Below are 23,656 nucleotides of genomic sequence, written 5' to 3' on the forward strand. Positions count from 1 at the left end.
TGTGCAATAGTTTCTTCCACTGATGCAGTGGAGAAGTTTGCTTTAAGGACAGCCAAGTAAGTGACAATGGTATTACCTAAATACTTTGCTACAAGCTAGCTTCAGCAGGATGCTCCGGTAGAAACCAGCTGCATCAAGCTAACCCAAACTTACTATTTTCTGGGCAGCAGGAGTTTAGAGGAACTTATCCATGACAGATAAGGCTGCCACCACCTTTGTAGGAACTTGCTGGAGACAGATGTCCTTAAGAAGTTTTTACTAGTCCTCATGGTACCTTTAGAACATAGGCACCTGGAGTATTCATAAATGAGTAGATTCTGTTCTTCCTCTTTGCAGAGTTTTACTGCAATCAGCAGTTTAGGAAAGTGCCTTCTCCATCTAAATGCTGCTGTCTGGTATTACAGATTAAATGGCAATATCCAACTCTTGCTTTTCCAGACTGGTCCAAAATCCTTAAATTAAGAGATTCAATTTTAAATATTTGAAGAGTAGATATGATCATTGTAATGAAAGGCTTTAAACTTTTCCTCAATTGCATTTATTGTGCATGAACTTCAGTCACATTCTCAGCTTTTCAGACAGATATATGTACAAACAGTTATATGCAGTTACATCAAAACCTGAGTGTTCTAAAAACAAAGATATTCATATATCCCTCAAACATTCAGTATAAAAATCAGCTATATTTTGAAAAAATACAGCTAGGGAGAAAAGAACAATGTTGGATAGCAGCAGGTCTCCAATTTTCCTATTGTCCCTCAACTACAAGTATCATGTTATTAATTACTCTGAATGATTACAATAGAATTGGACACTAAGTTGTGTCCCAGAACCAAGACAAGATGGGGTAATTTTCCTTTGGTGTTCTGAGATGACCACCACTCCCAGCATTATACTGAGATTCTTCCTACTTTGCTCAGAGGCTAGCCTGTCTCTCCATGAAATACTGAGTAGGATACACAATGGGTAGGGTAAGGTATGGAAAACAAGGTGGCAGAAACTCAGAAGAGAATGGTTCTCTGGCTTTTAACATAAGTTTCAAGAAGTGGTCTGGGTATACTCCACTTCCATCTGAGTAGGCAAGTGTTCAGGCTTAAAGACTAGCTTCTCTAGAGAATTCACTGTAAATACATAGAGGTGGAAGTTTACAGACAGACATTGAGTAATGGATTAGAATTTTCAACTCCCATTCATGGTATGACCCCATTGGCTTCAGAGCGAAAAATGACGACACTTTAGAGAAAGGTTGTCAAACTGTATAAGCTGCTATCATTGCAACTGCAATAGTAGCATCTTTTACAGCATCTAACTTAATAGTGCACCATCCTAAGGGGGGTGGGGGGAAATAAATACTGTAAATTCTCATATATTGAACTAAAGAGTCAACATGAAGTTTAGAGAGTAGTTTACAAAAAAGCTCTCTCCAAATATTTATATTTAATGCAGAATAGTTCCTGGGGAAAAAGTTCAGCAAAAAAGCCACAAATACTTAGGACAGCTCTAAAAATCAGTTTTAGACATTGTACACTGAAATTTTGTTCAGATGCTTGATCAGCCATCAATTTGATCCAATGTCTGCAAACCTAGTTTTTACATACTATGCTTAGTGAAGTGAAATCCTACTTTTCCTGCATACAAAGGAGAGATGCGTTTTAGACCAAACATCTGATTCTTCATCTTTGCTTCATTTCCACATTTGTGTAGTTACCCTTTTTAGGGCAAAGAAAAAATAAAAAAAAACCCAAACACACCCCCAAACAGCAAAAGACACTGATCCAGAAACGGAGTTTCTTCAGTTTGCCCTATAGACTCTTCCACTCCAACTGTAGAAGCGTGTTTAGGGAATATTGAAATAAATAGCTTTTAAAAACTCAATGAGCACAGTTGTTATAGCATGTTACAATACTTGAGTTCATCTCAGCCTCTACCATAAGAAACCCAGAAAGTCAGGTGGGGCCATACTCTGCAATGTTTCATTCTGGAAAACAAATGTTTGAGTTTGAGAAGCACAGAAGAGTTTGGTAGTCTGGAGTTTGTTACAGCAGTGCAAAAAATCTCAATTGAACAACATTAAAACAAAGTTTAGTCAGAGAGCTCAGGTCCATCTTCAGCCCAGCAAAAGTTAATATCCTCAGAGAAAGTGTTTGTTCAAAATAGACAGCATCTCCAGCTGCAGATTTTACACTTCTAATAGAATTCATACTTCCAACTTGATTACTGTCTTTAATGGAAGTAGTACAGGTCTCAAGTGGAGTTATCTGTCCTCCAGATCAAATTACATTGCTTTGGATTCCTCTTAAAATGCAGCAGCAGGTTCCTGGATATCTCTAACCTCTGATTTGCTGTGATGTTAGTGCTAGTAGTCTCTTGCTGAGCTGCGCATTGTGTCGTTGGAGATAGTCTATCACATCTCCTTGCTTTTCAACTATTTCTTCCAAACTTGAACTTTCCCTTGAAGACATAAGAAAAGGAAGAAAGTCATTCACAATTTGTGTTACAGAAGATTACAATTTTTTTTATCACTACACATAAAGGAGATTGGAGATAAGTTATGATACTTCTACAAACCCCTTAATGACTTTTGTTTAGTTCCTCTTGATTACTTTCCTACTCTGAGACAATAGTTTGGGCCATAAGAGGAATATCTGAGCCTTTAGCAAAACTATGTGGATGTTAGGGGATTGGAGAGGCCCCGTACAGGCAGCACCCTTAGATCTTCCTGGGTCCCTGAGGCAAGGCACTTTTGCCCTCCTAGTTCATCCCATCAGCATTTTACCATGTGTTTTGTTTAATGTTGTAGTATATGTCGGAGTTCCATATTCTTTGGTAGCAGGGGAGACTGTGGTTGGATCTGTCTGGGAAGCCTATGCATATGATGATTACAAGGCACATGCATAACCCCTCTCTCTCTCTCTCTCAAGTTAAAAGCTTCTCCGAGTGGAGAGAAGAGACTCTGAACAGAGAGGAAGGTTCATCTGCCTGGGGGGGGGAGTGAAATTGATCCCAGGATACCATGCAGCAAGTAAAGTAAGCATTCATTTGGATTCTACTGTGGTTTTCCAATAAAGTGGTTAAAAATCCACCTGGTCTCTCAAATTTAACAGAATTACCCTAAGAGGGAAGGGTAGGGAGTTAGCCATTAAACACAGGCCCTCTTCCAGGGCCTGGTTTGTAGAAGCAAATAGTTTAAAACTTTAGTGTTAAACATCTTCTGCCAAACTCAACATGGTTACGTGACAACATTACAATAATATTCAGAAGAGTTTTGGTAAAAAAAAGTTATAAACTTAGTTATGCTAGTGTTGTACTCAAAGATTTCTTTGGTGCCTCAATAGTGTATATATAAACAAGTTTGTTTCATTTTGTTGTAGCTAGCTTAATATTGTTTGCTCTAGTCTGCATAGAGCTTTTTAAGCTTCAAGCCATGTAGTGTACTTGCACTGAAATACTCTATTCTGGATATAAGTCTTTGAAATGCCTCCAAATATCTTGCTATCAAATCATAACTAAAATAGAACACGTATATAAATATACTACATGGCTTGATGTTAAGAAAAGGTTCTGTAAAAATGCTAAAGTATTGGGTGACTAGACAGGAAGTATGTGTGTGTGTGGGGGGGTAATAGGAGCCTATATAAGAAGACGACCCAAAAATCAGGACTGTCCCTATAAAAATTGGGACATCTGGTCACCCTACAAAAAGTATCAAATGCAAAGTGCTTTGCTGTTGGCTAGAATTAAGTCAGTTCTCTTGTACTAAAGGATGCTGTAATGGCTTCTTCCTATACCCTGAATTAAGAAGTTACCATAAAAAAGTCAAGAATAGACAGGAAGGTTTATAATTTAGTGGTCATTGCCAGAGCCCATTAGCTTCACTTAGACACCCAGGAAAATGCATTCCAATTTACAGTTAAACTAATAATGAACAGCACTTGTTTGTATGATGAAGTCTCTTGTGAACTATTTTCAACTGCAAGCAGCAGTGTCCTCCATACTAAGTGATTACTTGGATCAGTTTTTCCTTTGTAGTTCAGCACCAACACCATTATGCTAATAATTACATCCAAAAGAACTATATTTAAACATTAAAAGTTACGAAGTCAAGCACCTAGAATTAGCAAGTGCCAGATTTATGGTTACCTGGTGCAACTTTAATTCAACTCCTTGTGCTTATGTAGTATTATTTCCCCTCCACCCCCTGAACAAAAGCCCTGACAGTAATGTGCCAAGTTTTGAGTCCCTCCAGAGTATGGAAATACTACAGCTGGTCTGCCACACAATTAAAAAACAGTAATTCCTACAAATAAGCCATGGATAAGAAAAATCTTTCCCACATTCTTTCTTTGAGATGGCTGAACCACGTTTGCTGAAAATGTTCCAAAAGTTCAGAGGCAGGTATCTGAATTGGAAAATTTCAGCCCAAACAGCAAAAGTCTGGTAGTTATACAACAGAAAACAGGGTCTTTAACAGAGAATGTTGTGCAACCTTAACTATAATTGGTGCTAGTAGTGCCACCCAATGGCCTTTTTTCAGACATAAACAGTCAAGATTACATGCTAGCTGAAGTTTCATTCTTGTTGGCCTAGAGAAGAATTCTTTGGCAATCCAAAGGATTGTTTTTACTTACACACATTAGGAGGAGCACTTCACACTTAAATCCTAGAATTTGTGCTCTAATAAATTTAATAAATTTTATAAAGCTTGAAACAGGTGACTGAACATGCATATAGTCTTGTCCACATAGACCCAAATACATACTTTTATGGACTTCCAAGTACAATACTACATGTACCAGAGTGCAGTTCTACTCTGAAGAATGACCTGGCACAGAAGGTGCCACATTGAAGAAGCTTCACTAGTTTGTATTCTTGTTAACCCTACAGAACCAGCACAGCCCTGAGAATGGAACTGCAGTCTCTTCTTGTACATCAAGAGTTGTTGAATAGTTACAGTTCCAGGCCTGTCAGTTACACCAGTACAAATCCACTTAAGCCAACAGGGCTGCACAAGTTATTGAGGGCAAAAGATGGCCTGTAGGACTTTTACTACTGGTTAAATATGAGAAGGAGCGAACAGCTCTCTTCTCAGATCCCAACTTGGATTGTCAGCCCTGCAAAGTTATTCTTAAGTAGACATCTAATCTATAGAACAAGAAAGTGTGGAATTCTCGAATATCTCTGTCCTCCTTTTACAGAACTTTTCACAGTAGTCCTGCTCTTTAAACAATTTACTCAAGAGGTCAACAAGTCTCTTGCTCAGTACAGGTGGTCTTACGACAGAGTGGTGCAGAAATGTTCTCAGAATGTTTGAGACTGATGAGTCAAGAGGGGAGTTGAATCAACAAGGGTTGTGATCTCTTGCACACACACACACACACACACACACACACACGCGCATGTGTTTTATACCCAGATAGGCAGACACTGTGATAAGGTAACAGCACTGAAAACCTTCCCTACATCCTGGGTTTCTGCTCTGCTCAGTTTTGTTAGGGAGGGGCCACACCTCAGTTTCTCCGGAAAGTGCATGGAAGTTTGAAATTGTGATCATCAAGGTTCAGAAGAGACTGACTAGCAGAATTGTTAGATCTTTCTGCTGGGTTCTCAGCACCCCACCAACAGACTGTTTCCATGCTAGTATGCCATGACCTTTGGGGTATTTAGTCACAGATTTGATCTACATGTGCAATCTAGCAAGGAGGAGGAGTAGTTCCCCCACAACCAGTACACTAATCTTTTAATACAGACATTTGAACTCCTTCCAGTTGCCGAAATATGTAGTAGTCAAAAGGGTACATGGGTCAGGGTGTTTGTCAGGTTAACATAAGCAGGCTGAATGACTGGTCTCTACAAACAGGCTTATTCACAGTCTGTCTGCCCTCTGCCACCACACACAAAATATGCAATCTGTAGAATTTCTCTTAAAGTGGAAATATACTTCCCATCCTATACCAGCTGCCAGATACTCCTGACCCCAGCCTAAAAAGAGAAATCCCTGACCTCAAGCTGCACATCAACTTCTTACATTCTAGCAAAAAGCACCCAATTCACTTCTCTCCCAGGTATCAACCCACCTCCTTCTGGGCAAGAGCTTCTTGGTTTATACAGAGACACATTTGAAATAACATCCAAGACAGCAGTATTTCTCTGCAAACTGCTTAAAACCAACTACGTTAGGAAATTAAGTGCAGTTAGTTTAATAAGCACAGCTAGTTATGTTTAGCACATCATAGTAGAGACTCATATAAAATTTCACCAATAATGGTCAGATGGTCCCTATGTACCTTTTAAGGCAATGACATACAAAAATACTTAATCATGAAAAGGGTATTTTATCAAGTTACCATTGCTGAGGGGGGGGGGGGGGACTATCTTTACAGTTTCAGGTTTTTGTTTCTATAATACAGTAGCTGAAATGCTACAGAAGTCCATTAAGGATTTTATCATCATCACCTTTCTACTTTTCCTTACAGCTTTAAGATCCCACACACCATTCTGTACAGAAATTGATGCTAAGTGTTTATTCAGTTACCCAGATAAACTAACTGAAGATAACAGAAGAGGTTACCTGAATCCAATCTCTGAGGTAATGTGACTGGGGTAAGCATACATCTTTTCTTCTTCAATTATATCAGGCCTTGGCCTTGCCTTGTTGAAATTGCTTATTTTCACTGAAATAAAAAGAGGTAGTTAATGCAGACAGTTTTTAATAGCATGGTCTGGCTCCTCAACTCAGAGTCCTACACAGGGTTAAAATCTGCCTCAAAAGGTAGCAGTAAGGGAGATAACCAGGAAGCCCAACAAGAGGGTCAGGTTACACATCAGGAATTGGCATTTCCTTTGGTCCTGCTGCTCAAAATTCCATAAGGTCATGCCTGAGAATTGTGGTGCTTGCACTAGCTGCAGAGTGCTGCTTGGGGCTCTCGCTTGTACTTAAGGCTGTTACCAGGCATCCTACCCCAAGAGCTAGGGAATGTTATATTTCCTGAAATGATAAGAGGCTCTTTGAAAGAGTACTTTTGAAAGGAAAAAAAAAAAAAAAAAAGATACAGGAAGATGACAAAACTTGCTTGCTCTCACCTGTCTGTACTGTCTTGTTCTTAACTGTGTACAAATCTGCCAAGTTTACAAAACAACTCTTTAGCGAGCAGGCTAGGAGCCACATTGTCTGTATCATTAGCAGTCATTTTCCTTTTCTATTTGCAGCATTCCAATCTCACGTACAACAGCATCTTGTGTGGGAGTGCTGTATAGTTACGATAAACCAGTCCTAATAACGATATTAAATTTCAGAGAATCCCCATGAAAGTCCTGATATTTGTGTGGCGTTTCACTCTGTATTGTTAACATACATTATTTAAGGACTTACTAGCTGCTCAGATTGTGTCAGTTCCTGAAGAGTTATGATTGTGCGCCCCATGTGTGCATTTATAGGACACCACTTAGATGAGTCTCCATTATCATAGTCCATGCTGAATATGCTTTAAACTAAAAGCAGATTTTAGTCAGTTCTTGATGCACTTTACCCTTTTCATATTGGCCGTAACAATTATTAGAAGCTATCACTTTTAAACACAGGAAAGGGTAGTGTAGCTGGGGCCAGTATGCCCCAATCTGATTTTAGAGGACCAGTTACAGGGATAACGTTAGCTCAATCTTCATGCCTAAAATCAATTCACACTCAGTTTGCTGACAAGACTGCCATTAATGGCGCCAGCTGGAAACATGTCCATAATCAATACTTAATAACATATTCAGAAACAGTTAGGTTACAAATTTGATCCAAGTGCAAGAATAGTCCCCCATAAGCATGTATAAATTGTACTAATTTTTCCATGACAGTTTAAAAGACATTTTTAATACTATTCCCCAGCAGTTCTGCAATTCAAATACTGCAGTATCATGCAAATGCATGTGAAGCAGTGTAATCTCTACTAAGATACAGTTTCAAGTACAGAGACATCAAAATGACTTTAAACATTCAGCTTTAAAAACTAAGCTAATAATTGTAACAGACCTTTCTGAAAATATTACCCCTTGAAAGTGAACTGAGCCCCAGCCTCCGATCCTTTCTAGGCTATCCAGGTTAGTGTGGACTCAGACCCTGGTTAAGCTAGAGACGTATCACATAGTATATCTGGTTAGAAGAGGGACATTTAAATAAGAGTTTGGATGACCTATTTTATGCAATAGTCCATTCTCTTCTATTCCAGCCTCTCTAGCGAGGAAAGGATATTTCTCTCTCACCCCCCAAAATATTACTAGGCCACCTGCTATATAGAAGCAGGTTGTCTGACTGATCATAGGAATAACTAAGGCTAAAGTGTCTCAGCAAGTTGTAAAGTCATCAAACCAGACTGTCCCTCAGTGGTCTGCTTCCACCTAAAACTTTATCTGAGAAGGGCCATTCAAGTGTGGGAATGAAGTTTACACCTATTGCAAGTTCACAGGCACTGAGGAAGGAAACATAAGTCCTTCAAATGGTCATCTTCGTTGTATTTAATTGGGGGAATAGAACAATATGGAATTGAGAGGGAAGTGTAGAATTTGTCATGCCTGTTAGATATACACTAGATATATAGAAGGCTTTGTTCTGATTCCCCACATATGCTCCAATCTTGGAAGGTGCCAAGCACCCTCAATCCTCTTTGAAATCAATGGGAGCTGGGATTGTGTAGATCTTAGCGTCATTACTCTGAGCAGAGGTAAACCATTAGGAAGACATATTGTTTACAGGCCAGACGGACACTTCAGTAGGGCGGCTGGTGGAGTAATGTTAGAGTAACTGAGATTATCTGGAGTAAGGCATTACCTAACTGTGAGGAAGGTTATCACAATCTGGATCTACGAAAATGAGTCAAGCTACTTTGGCACTTAACTATGTGGAAGATATTGTCCTTTACCAGTCAAGAATGCTGTAGGGTTTATTAAAAGGTCACTTTGCTAGAATACTACAAGACCCTCAAGAGATTAGCCATGTCAGGCTAGGAAGTTATCACACCTATCATAGTATTATACAGACAAAACCAGCTTTAGGAGATACCAGGAATTTCCAACATGACTTGTCCGTGAGATTATTAATCTTTTATTTGGCAGTAGCGCAGAGTTTAAAGAATTACATCTCTGCTGACAATAGAAACAAGTCATAAGGTGCCTCCCATTGCTGCCAAGAGCAGAGAAAAATAGCCAATCATTTTAGTTAAATACAGATTTTAAAATTTCCTCTCACCCCTGCCAACTCAGGAGGATCAGATATCAAGTCTCACATATATGTCACTACGTTTTACATCAGCTCTATATTGACAGTAAGTTGCTACCATTTCATTCAATGACCTAATTAAGGACTGAAAGTAGCATAAAAGTGCAGACAAGTAAGTAGCTATTTTGGTTAGGGGGAGTGATTTTTCTGCCAGTGTAGTTGAAGTAGTACAGTTTGTGTGTTTAGACAAGGCCTTGGTGGACAGGTTCCTGCATTGCAACTAGTACTTATTAGCACCCTTCAAGATGACTCACCAGTCAGCAGCTAGGGAATTAATGGGACTGGATACAAAACTGGTCCCATCCTCCAGAGGTGGTTCCTCCAGAAGAGGGAGGCACACTGACAGGGGAGAAAGAAAAGCTGGCATTCAGTGCCCATGATGTACCTGGTTTGTAGAAAGAGGATTTACAGTATCTTGTCAGTGTCACAGAGAAACAAGGAGTGCTTCATGTAGGGAAATTTGATTTGGCCTATGGTATTAGGCATTAAAATAGTATTACAGCCCAGCTTGTTCTGCTTGGACATGAAATTACACCACAATTGCTTGTAGGCAGTCTACTCTTTTGTATACAAGGAAGTTTAAAGATTCATTGCAGGAAGACAAGTTGGTCTGGGACACTGCAAGCCTCTGAACAGGCATTCAACAGTTCAGCAAGAAGTATGTAGGGCAGAGTGTAACCAGAAGCTTTTAATGCCTGCATTTAGGAAGTGTTTTAAAAGAGGATTTAATATTGGTGTGATAAGGAAATAAGCTCTCTGAATTTTGACTCCAGAGTAGTCTATTAAATGTTAGCCTGCTTTTATAGAACTCTTTACATTACATTGTATCCCATAAATCAAGAACATCTCAATCCAAGAGATTCTCTGATATTGGAGATTACTATGCAGTGTATGATAGTCAATACTGATTCCATATCAATCGTCTCCCATGGCAGCAAGAGTGGCAGTGGGTCAACTAGGAATACAAAGCTACTCATTCCTTAACAAGCTTGTGCTGGAACAACATGTTTGACCAACAGCAAAAAATGGGATATCACAGACTTCAAGAACCCATGTAAAACTTGCTTTACATCTACTACTGCATACTGGATTTTAATGCTTGTGTTGATACAAATGCATCAATGCTTCACAGATTATTAAATATACTAATGAACTGTATAGCTAACAAATACAAGGAAACAGGACAATTATGACTCAGTGCTGTTTGTTTCTGTACTAGGGTTTTCTGGCTTCAGGGCTGTATTTTCTTAAAAAATAGGAACATGTTGACTTCTTCCCATCCCACCTTTTTCCAGATAGTTTTCATTCTTGAGCCATATAGTTAACTGAACTCCAGAGCACAAAAAAGATGCCAACTAGAGACATTGATGCCTAGCCAGTATAGTTACTGTATGCTCCATTAAGAACTAAATTAAGTTGAGCACTGAATAAAACGTGTGTAAACTCTTCAGGGCAGGGAATATTTGGGATTGGTACAGTCCCCAGTATGTTTTGAGGACAATTGCAAGACAATCCTTAACCAATGTTGTGGTACTATTTCAAGTGACAGTGCAAGTGTTTTGTTAGCTATACAAAAATCTACCAACTCATTCTGGCTCACACCTGTTAGAGAATAAGAAAGTTTACTTTCTGGTGCAAGAAGAGGTAATATGTTTGAGATTAACTCATCTGAAAGATCATAAACAATGTAATTTGTAAGTGAAAAGATTACTTTAGTTTAAAAACAAATAAGAAGGCTACATCAGGAATAGATTAAAGTATAACACTTCTGGAGGGGAGAAGAAAAGCTTAGCAAAAGTAGTTTATCATAAGGAGAATTACCTAACCTGAGAGGCTTCAGAGTTCCTTAGGCCAGGTCTACACCTGAAGCTATAGTGACAGGTATAATTTTGCCACCAAACCCTCCTAGTGTAGACACAGTTTATACTAGCTTATGCTTGTTTGAGGGAAAAGCTGTATTAGCAAAAATATTTGTATGCTTGTAGAAACTGCATCTCCATAGTACGATTTGCTGGTATACACCTGTTGTAAGAAAATTATGCCTCCAGCCTATGTTACTATACTGGCAAAAGTTTCTAATGTAAACCTGTCCTCAAACTGACTTAAAATGTTCATCAACACTGCTTTCATCTTAGAGCCACATACTTTAACAGACATCTGTGTACTAAAAAGAATGCCAGACAAATGTTTGTTTTGGAGGGGGAAATTCAAGCATTTGAGAGAAAAATGCTTCAAGTTCTGCGATAAGAAACTAAACATCCTGCCAGAGAGCCTTAATACTTGCACTCAGGTGGTATTTCTGACAGCAGAGCACTAAGATAGAAACTGAGGGTCTATCCCACCATTTAGTTTATGCCTTTTCATTGCTGTAACCCATCCCAAATTAGTTTTACTTCAGGAGTTTGGCATTTAACAGAATTTGTGCATGAAGTTACTATCTGTGGTTCCATATCAAGTTAAGTCTCTCCTGCTCCTCCTACCCAAAATGCCCTCATTTGCTTTTCCAATTTTGCAGTATATCTTGAACTGACATCAATTAGATGGGGTTACAGAGACTCCTTGTCTTTTAAAAGGGGTGTGAAGCTCAGTTTCAACGAATGTGTGTGTTAAGGCATATGAAGGTTTAGAGAATGAAGCTCTGCTTCCAACACTAGTATGGAGATCAGCTTTTTCTTGGTTGTTTATCTAGTTAGAATAGGACAACAGATCAACGCTGAGAAAGAAATACCTAATTCTCTGCTCTTTGAACAGCAGTGTGTGCAAGGGAAGCAATGGAGTACTTTGTTTAGAATGTAACGTTTGCAGTAAGAAACCCTTAGGTCTATCGAGCAGTTTGAAGAAGTTTGAGGAATATGACAGTTCAGAAGACAGTTTGGAAAAAACAAGTGCTTTTGTGGAAAGCCCCAAAAAAATCGAGAGAGTGGAGGCAATCACCTTCCCTTCCCCGATACCCAGGATGAAAGGTGCAAGTTGCGTAATGGAAGGGGGAGCAATGGCGTCCCACTGGGTTATTCTGCTTTGCTACTGCACCATCTGTGCTATAGTTTTTGAGGCAGTGAATGATGGCTGTTTCTGTCATGCAAGTCTTTGTAACTATGTTCCAGCCTCTCTCTCTCTCTCTGTGTTTAAATCAACTCTCACTATTTTCCATTAGCATATTTGATTTACTTTAATGTGCTGAAATGGAGAAAACTATTTCAACAATATCCACATATTAAAAGTGGATATCCAGAATGGAAAATATACTGACTACAGCAGAATAATGGTTCTGCTATAAGAGAGATTTTATTCTGGAGTAATTACTCTACTTCCAAAGTCACATTTGCTCCAGACTACAGTGTTCACCTGAGGAAGTTATACCAGAATAGCTATGGAGGAATACTTTGCTGCAGCTATGTTGGTCAAATTCCCCATATACATAAACCTAGTGTCAGAGCTTCTATTATAGCCAAGGGAGGTAGATGGGTACATTTGAGGCTGTAGTCTCAATACTACTACAAGCACAAGTTAAAAAGAATAGTAAGTCAGATCTTGAAACAGTGTATTCAAAGCATTAATAGAATTTGGTAGTATATCATTACACTGGGAATAACTACACTTTGCAACTTTATAGCAAGTCACTAACTAGGCTTTTCTCTAGTCATGAAGTTTCTCCTAGAGTAGAGTTTTAAGTTGACACCTCATGGGTCAGTTACTGACAAATACTGGCTATTGAGAAGTCACTTTGGCTTTCAGCATTGTCCCAGGAGAATCAGAAGCATAATGTTACAGCAGCTGTTTCCTCTCCCCTCCCTGAAATTACTTTGTTCCCCTTTTCAACTCAACCTCTTCTCATCACTTTCCTTCTTTTGTCAACACCACACTTCTACTTTTGTAATTGGTTTCCTTTCTAACTACTGGGAGGAGATCCAGAACTTGAATTCCACGACCACAGTAGTTTTGCTGAGCTACTAGCAACCACCTGATACTTCAAGCAGCGTTCATTTTGTTGTGTAGGAGACACTGGGGCAGCTCAATTCCCGCTGAAGTCAATTGGTCTGTCTCGCTTCACACTAAGCTGTGTACACCAGCCCATTAGGAAGTAAGCAAGTACAGCTGATAAAAGTCTATTTGGTTTTATTTAAAAAAAAATCAGTACCCCTCCAATTAAAAAAAATATATAATGTAAAGAAAATGAAGATTCCCAGCTGTTAAAGGACAATGATGTTTACATGGTGTTTAAAAGCAAGATATAAAAATAGATACCACTTTGCAGTATTTGTCTGTGTATTTCCCTGTAGCAATAAAGAATCTATGTGCAACAGCTCAAGAGCAGATGGTTTAAACCAAGTGCATAATCTTATTTAAGAACATGAAACAATGTCTGCTTTTAAAAATCAAACCACTAGTTTATCTGGATTTGTTGTGTTTAAACACCTTTTGTTTTCCTTAACAGTGGTAGCCAGGAGTAAAAGTTTTATTTCATGTTGTCCTATGATCTTTTAGCCTGGCATACAAGCAATCTGGCCATCTAAATTTGAGTTCTTATTGTGATGGTTTAATAGAGTGAGCCAAGACAGAAAAACAAAAACATGGCCCTGGAAGATTAGACCAAACCCATCAGGCCAGTAATGCTATGTAGTATTCTACACTAAAAGTTATGTTGTACTAGCTATTAGTGTTATAGTGAACGTGGGCTAGAGATACATATTGCTTCATATAATTAAGTAGGGACTCCAAGAGTCGGAGTGTTACTTTACAACTACTATCCTTCAAGAAATACCACAGGAGATATGATTGGTGGGAGAGGTAGATAAGAGGAACTGGAAGGAGACTGCAAGTTTGAAGATGGAGATATGCTATATACCAGCTTAAACATAAGTGCCACATGCCAAAGGAAAGTGGTTTTGACTAGACAAGAAAAAATATTACTTCTCTTCCAGTCACAGTATAAAACCACACACACACACACACACACCCCATATCTGTGTTTGACAAAATGGTCATGAAAGCACACTAGCAATCTGTGTTAGACAATTACTTCTATTTTAACTACTGCAGTTTCACCATATCACTAACTTAATGGGAAAGTGCCTTACACTCCAACAGCCAGCCTAGTTTTAGTTTAGCAACATTTAGAGTTCAAGCCATGACAATGACTTTCCAGTTTGTTTTAAACAAGAACATCTGATTGTCTGCAATGGCACAGATACCGAGAAGCCAGTTTTACAATCATAGCTGCAAACAAGTCTCCTAGTGCCAAAAGTTATTGTACTATGTTAAGAGAACAGAGAAAATAGAGTTTAGTGCCTATTGTAAGGCAGTCACACAACAAGGCAACAATTGCAGTTTTTACCTGTGTAAATGACTATGCATGTCAAAGAACAAATCAGCTCCAGACACAAGACTCCAAGGATAAGGTAGAGATACTTCTTACTGTAGTTAGGAAAGGAATGCTGAGCTGACAGTATGAGAAGCAAGGCTGCATTTCCTTAAGAGAAAAAAAACACAGACATGACATTTATGTGTTTTAGTCTAGCTAATAACCAAAAATGGCTCAAAAATTCCCTTCTCCAATATCTACATCCCAGTGGACCCTTGTTTGTTAGGCTAGATAGATTATAGCTATGGAATGGAAAAACATAACTGATGTGTGATTCAAATTGCATAAAAGTAAGAAAGCTATTCATAATTACAGTTATTTGTGAAAATATTAAGTTAGAAGTCCTACTGGACGAGACTGCTTCATTCTCTCGTTCTTGAAGCCTTCAGGCGATTAAACAAAATTCAGTGACAGCCAAGATATACAATAAATCAGTAATGTTGTCATTGTTTGACATGAATGTTAAGCCTATTGTCTAATATTTGACCTTTCAGTACATCAATCTCATTCTACATATCCAATATAGAACTCCAATTATGGGTCTGTCTTGTACTACAAACACATCATCATTTCAGTTTAACTTTAAGAGGAGTTGCAAATTTGAGAGAATTTAGTTCTTAAGTTATGTGCACATTTCTAAAAACCACACACGCAGATCAGAAGTTTTACATACATAAATGTGTACAGTTATACTCACTCAGCTGTACAGCCCATTATCTAAATATGATTTTTATTTGAGTGATGCTTGAAGTTATTTCCCAAATCTAGTATACCAAGGCACTAGCTTCATTTAATTCAAATCCTTCTTACTTATATAAAGTGCAATAGCTCCAACAGGAGAAATTGTGAGACCCACCCCAAAATATCCAGTAGCCTAGTAGTTAGGCTGCTCACCTAGGATGAGGGATACCAAGATCCAATCCCTGTTCCAAAACCAGGCAGAAGAGACATTTGAATTCCCATTCTCCTCCCATGTGTCATCATTTCCATCCCCAACACTTCTTGTGTCAGATATAAAATAGAAACTAAGTTATTCAGAGTAGGAACCATATCCTTCTTTTGTGCTGTAGAGTTTTTACAACATTCTAGAGAACATAAGACATCTTTCAGCTGTGAGGTAGGTGTAGAACTCATTTACTACACCTCTATCCTGATAGAACGCTGTCCTTGTGAGCCAAAAAAAAAAAAAAAAAAAAAAAAAAAAAAAAAAAAAAAAGTCTCACTGCATTATAGGTGAAATCGCGTTATATCGAACTTGCTTTGATCCGCCGGAGTGCACAGCCCCCCCCCCCCCCCAGCACTGCTTTACCGCGTATATCCAAATTCATGTTATATCAGGTCACATTATATCGGGGTACTTTAAAGCAGAGCACAAACAGTATACTATGTTGGATGACTGAACTGTCAAGGCCAAATTGCCACTTTATGACATGTGGCATTACATTTAATTTCCACCTTCACTTCTCAGTAGTGTTTGAGGGAACTTGACCTTCACCCCCAACAAGGAAGTTTGGCTTGGGTGTTTACACACTCGGAATTTTAACCATTACATATACTAGAAGCCTTAAGCTTGCCAAAGGAACAGTTAAACATAAGGAAATTAGTACATCAAACTGCAAGACCACACACGTTATCAAGTTAACTGAGAGAAGAAGTTTCCATTTCAGCTATTTGAAGCATATTATGTACTCAGCTTAGGTTTTATTCTCCACAATCAGTGCCTTCCTATAAAGAGGACCCATATACAAACAAGAGCCATGACCATTTGATTTTAGGCAAGAATTAAGTTCAGTTTCTGGAAGAAGCTGGACAGCTGCTGCTATCGTTCTATGCTTGCCACCACTAAGAAAAAAAAGTAAAACTAAAGAACGTACAGAGTTAAAATGCTGCCAAGAATCTTCTTTACCCCAGGGAAAGTAGGGATGAAGTAGCATTCATAACATGAATCCTGCTGCAAATTAAGGAGTTTTATTTTACTTGAAACTTCAGCAACATGCAATCTACGTCTGGGCTACACTAAAAAAAAAAAAAAATAAATAAAAAAATAAAAAAAAGAAAGAGCCATCAGATCAACCTTACTGTATCACTCAGGGCTGTGAAAAATCATCATTCCTTGACTGCCACAGTTATGTCAACCTAACCCCAGTGTATACATGGCTAGATCGATGGAAGAGTTCTTCCATCAACCTAATTACCACCTCAGTGGAAGGGGTTTCCTTCATTATCTCTAATACAGGAAGCATCTATGCTACAGCAGCACACCAGCAGTAGTGCTATAGCTGAGCCGCTACGGTGTACATATGACCCAAGACATATTAGAAGTTGGGGTAGGTGGAAAATGGCAAAGGGGGATGAGACCTCTTCAGACTTTCTTCCATTTTGCAGTTATGGAATGCACCCCTTGGAAACAAACACTCTTCACACATGCACATGATCTCTCCATACATTCAAATGGAAAAGTCTGTGTTGTTTCATAATGATACAGAGTAGACCGCATTGTTCCCCACCCCAGCCCAGCCCTTTTTGTAAAGTGGGGCATACTACATGACTGCTTTTCTCCAACCTGAACACCCTTTGCTCTTCAGTTCTGGAGTTTGACTGCAGAGTCAAGATCAGAAGCCTGCACACTGACTAAGTAGTGCAGACTCTTAATATATGAAGCCTACAATGGCTTCAGAAAGTAAAGTCAGACAAGAGCATTCCTGGGGTCCCATGGATGCATGCAAGTCAGCATTTTAACAGCCAACAGTCCATCAGAAACAGGTTAAAATTATTAGCAGCCAAATGCAGCGCATGTTTGCTCTAAGGACATTATGGCTATCACATTTAGTTGATGGGAGAAGACATCCAGTCTCTGGCTATTATTTCTGAATTTATTTCAACTCAGGTGCATTCTGGCCTGCTGCTCTAGTGATTAACAAAAAACAAGAGTATGGAGGTTTGTATTTAACAATTAAGCACAGCACTCAAACAAACTAGTGTGCCACACCTTAAAAATTATGAGTGCATAAAGCATAGATGAAGTAGTTCAGTTCACAATATTTGTTGATACAGAATCCATAAAAGAAAAATTCAAATCGGTTTCTCTCACCTGTAGACTGTATAAGAAGTGGCAGCCTTTTAAGATGTCTTGTTGATCGGTAGATCAGGAGGTATCCTCTGCATCTGACTTTACCGTGATGATGCTGAACATATCGTTCAAAGACAACATGCAGAATCCACAGAATTACCTTCGCAATGATTATGACACTTTGCACCTTAAGTGGGTTGGTGTAGTTTCCAGGGCATTCATCCTCATTTGGGTTTACATAAGAACAATATATACCTGCTAAAAATACTAAGACAACAAAAGCAACCTGTGAAAGAAGGGAAAAAGACCTTAAGGTTAATAGTTAGAATATAAACAATATTACCAAAATTTAACTACTATGCCTTATTTTCTGGACTGGTTCAAATGAAAGGGGGGGAAAAAAATCCCTAGAATCCCTAATACAGTCTTCTAGAAGATACTTCATCCTTGTACAATAAGTACATCATGTTGCTTCTTCCTGAATACAGAATTGAAATATTTGTTCTGCCTTTTTTGCATCATCATTAAATTTTACCACCTCCATCTACCCATGGACCAATAACACTGCTAAGATTTTTTTTTTTTTTTTTTTGGTTCCTAGCATACAGGACTAAGACTACTTAGTGTCCTCCACTTTACCAGCGATGGATTTTTCCCAGAAGTCTTTAGTGTGAAAGTAGAATGAATTATATAGTAAGAATAGAAAGGATTAAAGAAATGCAGTCTGTACCTTTAAGCAAAACTGTTGGAATGCTGCAGTCCAGGTGTCAGGAATACAGACATTAACATAGAACAATTGCACCGTTTAAGGGCAATTGGTGAAGTATTAGCCTTAAATCGATAACAGTTAGTAAGGAAATAGGATATGCATGCTGTGCCCCAGGTGAATTTTCCTGTTTTGCTTCCTTTGTCCCTTTGTCTAATTCCCGCTCTTTTATCTGTATAAATAAGACTGTTTGGGCCTTGCATGGCCACTCACATATTCTGAATGTTACTGGCGGAGCGCTGCGCTAATAAACAGAGTGGTCTGACAAATTGTGAGTCCTGATTCTAACTTTGACAATTTGGAGGTCCCACCGAGATGGCAACCGTCTTCACTGGGGCTGTGTGATTCCTAACTGTTTTTGTGGGATAACTGTGGCAGCCGGCACCTGGGCATTTGGCCCAAGCGGTCCCCCACTAGAGCAGAAAGGCGTACAGCCACAGTGAGGTCTACGCCATCGAACCTGTTGGTTCCCACTCTGTTCTGGTAGGGATCCTGGGATCTGACATCAGGAATCTGGTCAGGTAATTATTTCTGTGTTTTGTCCGGACTGAGGACGGTCCTGTCTCTGTGTCTATCTGTCCTCTTGTGGAGTGTTTGAGTCTGGGTGCCATCTCTGTCTGGGGATCGGCCGGCCAAGGGGTTCCTGTCCCCGCGGTCTGAGTGAGTGGAATCTGCACAATTGCAGCCGCACCGCACTTTGGGTAAAACCCTTGGTGTGAAAGCAAGGGCAATTGAAGCAGTAGCCTGTGGGCTCCTTTTGTGTGTTGCAGCAGGCATCGCTCTGACGAACCTGAATTTCCTTCTTGTGTGATTGGTGTGTGAAAGTCCTCCTGTACTGGTAACCAGACGTCTAAGTTGGGACAGTTCCCTAAATGAACGCCGGCTCATTTTATGTATTTAGGATGGGTCCAGACTCCTGTAAAAAGGGTCCAGACTCCTGTAAATTTCTGGGAAAATGGTCTAGGCTAACTCAGGGGGATCCCAAAACTCAGTGGCCACTGTTAAAATCTTGGAACAAAGACTGAGTGGACGTCTTAAAAGACAAACTCGGCCAACCTAAATCTAAATTTGCTAAAGGAGAGGTTAATTGTTTCATGCAGTGGTGGCAAGAGGCAAATCATAGGTGGACAAAATCAAAACTGGCCTCTCTCAATTATTCAAATAAGAAGTTAAAAGCAGGATCGGGCCCAGACAAGCAGGCAAGCAACAGATAAAGAAACTGAAAAACAGGTTGAAAGCCCTAAGGGAATAGTGTTAGAAGTAAGAAAAGCAGTAAGTGCAGGCATGAACCCCTGGAACAATACCTAAAATGGTGAAATCTGAGGAGATAAAGGTGTCATTTTGGGACATAAACAAGTGATTTAAGTAAAGAGAGTGAAAAATTAACTCTACAGAGGCTGGAGAGAATTAAGCAGTTAAACTTTGTGAAAATGTTAAAAAAGGACCATGTTAAAGAGAGAGAATTCTTGGTTTCTTTGCAGCCATTCTGAAGGGAAATGGGCCCTTTTCCAGAAGAGTGCCTGTAAATAATCCTTATATATATACAGCTATGCAAAAACAAAGCAGTGTAAAAAAAAAAATGTTAAGGAAAAGAAAATGTGTATGTATCTATTTGTCTGTGTATGTAAAGTTCTAAGAATCTAAACCAGCATATATGGTTTGTAAAACTACTGTTTTGTAGGTGTAAGATAAATTGATTTTGTTTTTGTTTTTAATGCCACTAAAAATTCATTTGACTCTTTAATTCAAAGTTGCAAAACTGACAGACCTTTTTGCAAGACACAGATAATTAGTGTTGTTTGGCTTTGGGATTTAGCATTTAACCCTTAAGGGGTAACTTGATTCTTTACAAAAATTAAAATGTTTTTAAATAAAGACCAAGTCACAGATGCAATAGGGCAGTCAAAATCAGGAGAATAGGTAAAGATTCTGGAGTCTGTTTGTTTGTTTGTTTTGTTTTTTTGTAACAATAGCAGATAAGAGCTGTAGTGAAAGAATAAGAAATTAACAGTGACCCTCTGAAGCAACAGCAGAGGTGAGGTGCACAAAACAAAAAGAAGCAATGTTAAAAACACTGAGCCTTAAAATGGCTCTGTGGAATCAGACTGTCACTTTGATAAGAATACATGAAAACTCTGTAAGAACAAAAGAAACAGTTATACCTTATGTAAAAATTAATATGGCTAATGTTTTTGAAAAGTTATAGTATAGAAAGAATGTGCATTTTCCGTAGGACATGTGCAGCGTATATTGTAGAAAGGGATGTAAAAGAAAAAAAAATGCACATGAAACATGCTGCTGAATTAAAATCCTATTAGAGCTCCAAAAAGAGCCGCAATAGGCTGTGTTTTCTTTTTCAGATCCCTGTGTGTTAAGACAGAGTCTCTGAGCTCTGCTGATGGCTTTGAATCCAAAAGCCTAGCCTGTGTTGATGCAAATTACCTAACTGATAAAGAAAGGTGAGAACTACCAGCACAAAAGAAGCTGCAAATAAAGAACATACCTGGTCAGCACACAAACTGCCTACATAAAAGGCATGATATAACAAGATACCTTTAATAAATTTGATGCTAATGTTACTGTTAATATTAAACATTAAAATAACTTTAATGTTAGTGAGTACCCCTGTAACAACTTGTAGTGTGTATGATTTTTGGAAAAATCCTTTACAGTAATATGGTACTGATGCTTCCCAGCTATTACCTCTAAATAAACTTAAAGCTTAACACAGCAGGAAAAACATTACAAACTTGGTCTGCTATATAAGAGGCAAAACTTGAGGTACACCACCTCATGAATTTAATAACTAAACAGTGGAATAATTTTTGCATAACCCTTAAAAAGTAGAAGCCATTAAAACCTGGCCTGCCTATAGAACAAAAACCCACAAGAAAATAAGGGGGTAATTCCTCTGTTTTGCCTGCAGTCAGGAAGGGTATTTGTAAAAGAATGGAATCTTTAAGCAATAATCAATGCCACCCCAAAAGGGGTAGAAAAATGTTCTTTTTGTCTTTCAGATAATCCAAAGTACTGTATAATGGACTATGTGTATGTGTTAATTCTTGGGGAAAAGTGTTTAAGAAGTGTTAGCAACTTACCAGAAGAGAAATGTGAATGTAATGTAAGTACTGTGTTTACCAATAATCACATTTACTATTTGCCACAACAACACCAAAAGAGTCTCAGCTTACTGTAAGCACTGATTTAGTTGAGTTCTCTATCAATCTTGGCATTGAATGGCAAACAGTTACCAATCATCTGTTAAAAGGTAAAAAGGTAACATGGTTCCTTAAAAAAAAAAAAAAAAAAAAAAAAAAAAAAAAAAAGTGGAAAACTGGACTATTCATATTATACACGCAAATGGGGACATGTTAAGAATTGCCACTGCAGAAAAGCATAACAGCTTACCATTGGTATAACATATTTTCTGGATGGTCTCCCACAACTACTGGCATACTAATGTTACTACCCCTAATTGTTTTTGGTTTTAAATTGTATGTGTTTAATTGAAATGTTTAAAATGTGCTGGTGGATAAAACAAATGTATGTAAAGCTAAAGCCACAGGCCCAAATCATCTCCCAGTATTTTCTATTACATGGACTAAATAAGAAGTGACACTGGCGATTAATAATCTTAGTGTCAAAAGGGGGATATGTAGGAGCAGGATTTTATAATATCCCATAAGAATTAAAGTATAATTTGATTTCATCCTGCTAGTCACTATTTTTAAATAGCAGAAAGAAATGACCCCCTGGGACTATAGGATTCTGTTTTCCCATATGCATTACAAATTGGGCCCTCTCTAACTCTTTGTTTTAAGATTTAGGTAGTAAGAGACAGGATTCTCTATTGTGTCTGTGTTAAGTAAATTAGAGAAACATTGAAGGCCTGGGTCTCAATGTAAATTGTCTTAGTTATCAATTGTAAAACTTAGCAAGGTTTAATTTGCAATGCTTTTTTTGATCTATATAAAATACTACTGTTTGTATTCTCAAATCTATTTGTGTGAATGAGGAATGTATGCATCAGGAAAAGAGAAGGTGTGAAGGCCATTGTTACAGCCAGAGTCAAGGGACAGCTGTTAAACTGTCTGGCATCTCAGAGTGGATACATGCTTCGCAGTGTAAGAATGCACAGACCCCAGTGAACCAATCACCACCTCAGGACCACGCAGAGTCAATTTTTTTGACTCCAGAAGAAGACGTAGAGGAACAGCCTGCAATACCTTACAATCTACGCTCTCGTAAGGGTTGCCAGAAGCAGATGACTACATAAAGCAAGGCCCAAGAAGAAGCAGTAGTGAGCCAAGCGCCTGCTGCCTGGTGGACATAAAACTGTGAGTGCAGTTCCCTCAGTTGAGGTTGTCAGAACCAGAAGGGCCTTGCCTCCAACATGCAGCTCTGGTAGCGCCTGTTCCTCGGCTGCTGGTATCTTAAGGTCTGGGGTGCACACAATGACAATTCTTTTATCCAGCAGCAAGTGTGGATAGCTCAGACCCTTATTATTTCTAAATGCTGGGTCTGCAGCCACATCCCAGCCCACTCTCAAACTGGTGTTCCTGTCCTGGCTATCCCACTCAATTCCCCAGACCTCACTGGAGGACCTTGTCTGTTTAACACAATATGGAACAGTAATGACACCTGGGAAGAGGCTATTGGCAGTTCCTTTATTCCACTTGGGGGAGCAATACACCAGGCAAAAAAAAAAAAAGGCTCCTAAGTAGTTAAATAATGGCAAATAAAACCAGAGAAAGTTTAAGAGCCCTGAGCAAAGAAACAGGGGCGATCGGACAGGTGGCCCTCCAGAACCATCAGGCATTGGACATAGTGCTGATGGCCAAAGGAGGGACCTGTGCTCTCACTGGAAAACAATGTTGTGTGTTTATACAATACCAATGAGGTAATAGATCGCTATAGCCACTTAGAACAAATCGCATATCTTCCTCATGAAGAGCTGAGTTCTTTATGGAAGTGGCTAAGTAACCTGTTCAATTTCTCTGGCATAGGAAACTGGTTGTTTCAGGGAGCCCTAACTATCCTGTTTGGAATCTTAGTGATTTTTGTATGCTTTCAGTTAATCTCCTGTTGTATCCAAAATTGTGTCACTCAGATGACTGCCCCAAAACAGAGTGCTAATATGATGATTTTGAATATCACTGATGAACTAAGAGATAAGGAACGGTTAATTTGTGGAACCCA

At 38.8% G+C, this 23,656-nt stretch overlaps 1 protein-coding gene across 1 annotated transcript in view; it reads right to left on the reverse strand.

Moving 5' to 3' along the window:
• Positions 1-522: 522 nt before the first annotated feature.
• The window catches only part of TMEM192 (transmembrane protein 192), a 33,120-nt gene continuing 9,986 nt past the window's right edge, over positions 523-23,656 (reverse strand). Inside the window, exons 3-6 of the mRNA XM_050946634.1 lie at positions 17,713-17,977; positions 14,595-14,729; positions 6,569-6,671; positions 523-2,451 (exon numbers count right to left, since the gene is read on the reverse strand). Of these exons, the coding sequence (XP_050802591.1) occupies positions 2,328-2,451; positions 6,569-6,671; positions 14,595-14,729; positions 17,713-17,977 (627 nt within the window). The 3' untranslated portion in view covers positions 523-2,327. The remainder of the gene's footprint in view (positions 2,452-6,568; positions 6,672-14,594; positions 14,730-17,712; positions 17,978-23,656) is intronic.

Source organism: Gopherus flavomarginatus, chromosome 3 (genome assembly GCF_025201925.1).
Source record: "Gopherus flavomarginatus isolate rGopFla2 chromosome 3, rGopFla2.mat.asm, whole genome shotgun sequence".
In the NCBI taxonomy this organism is placed as follows: domain Eukaryota; kingdom Metazoa; phylum Chordata; order Testudines; family Testudinidae; genus Gopherus; species Gopherus flavomarginatus.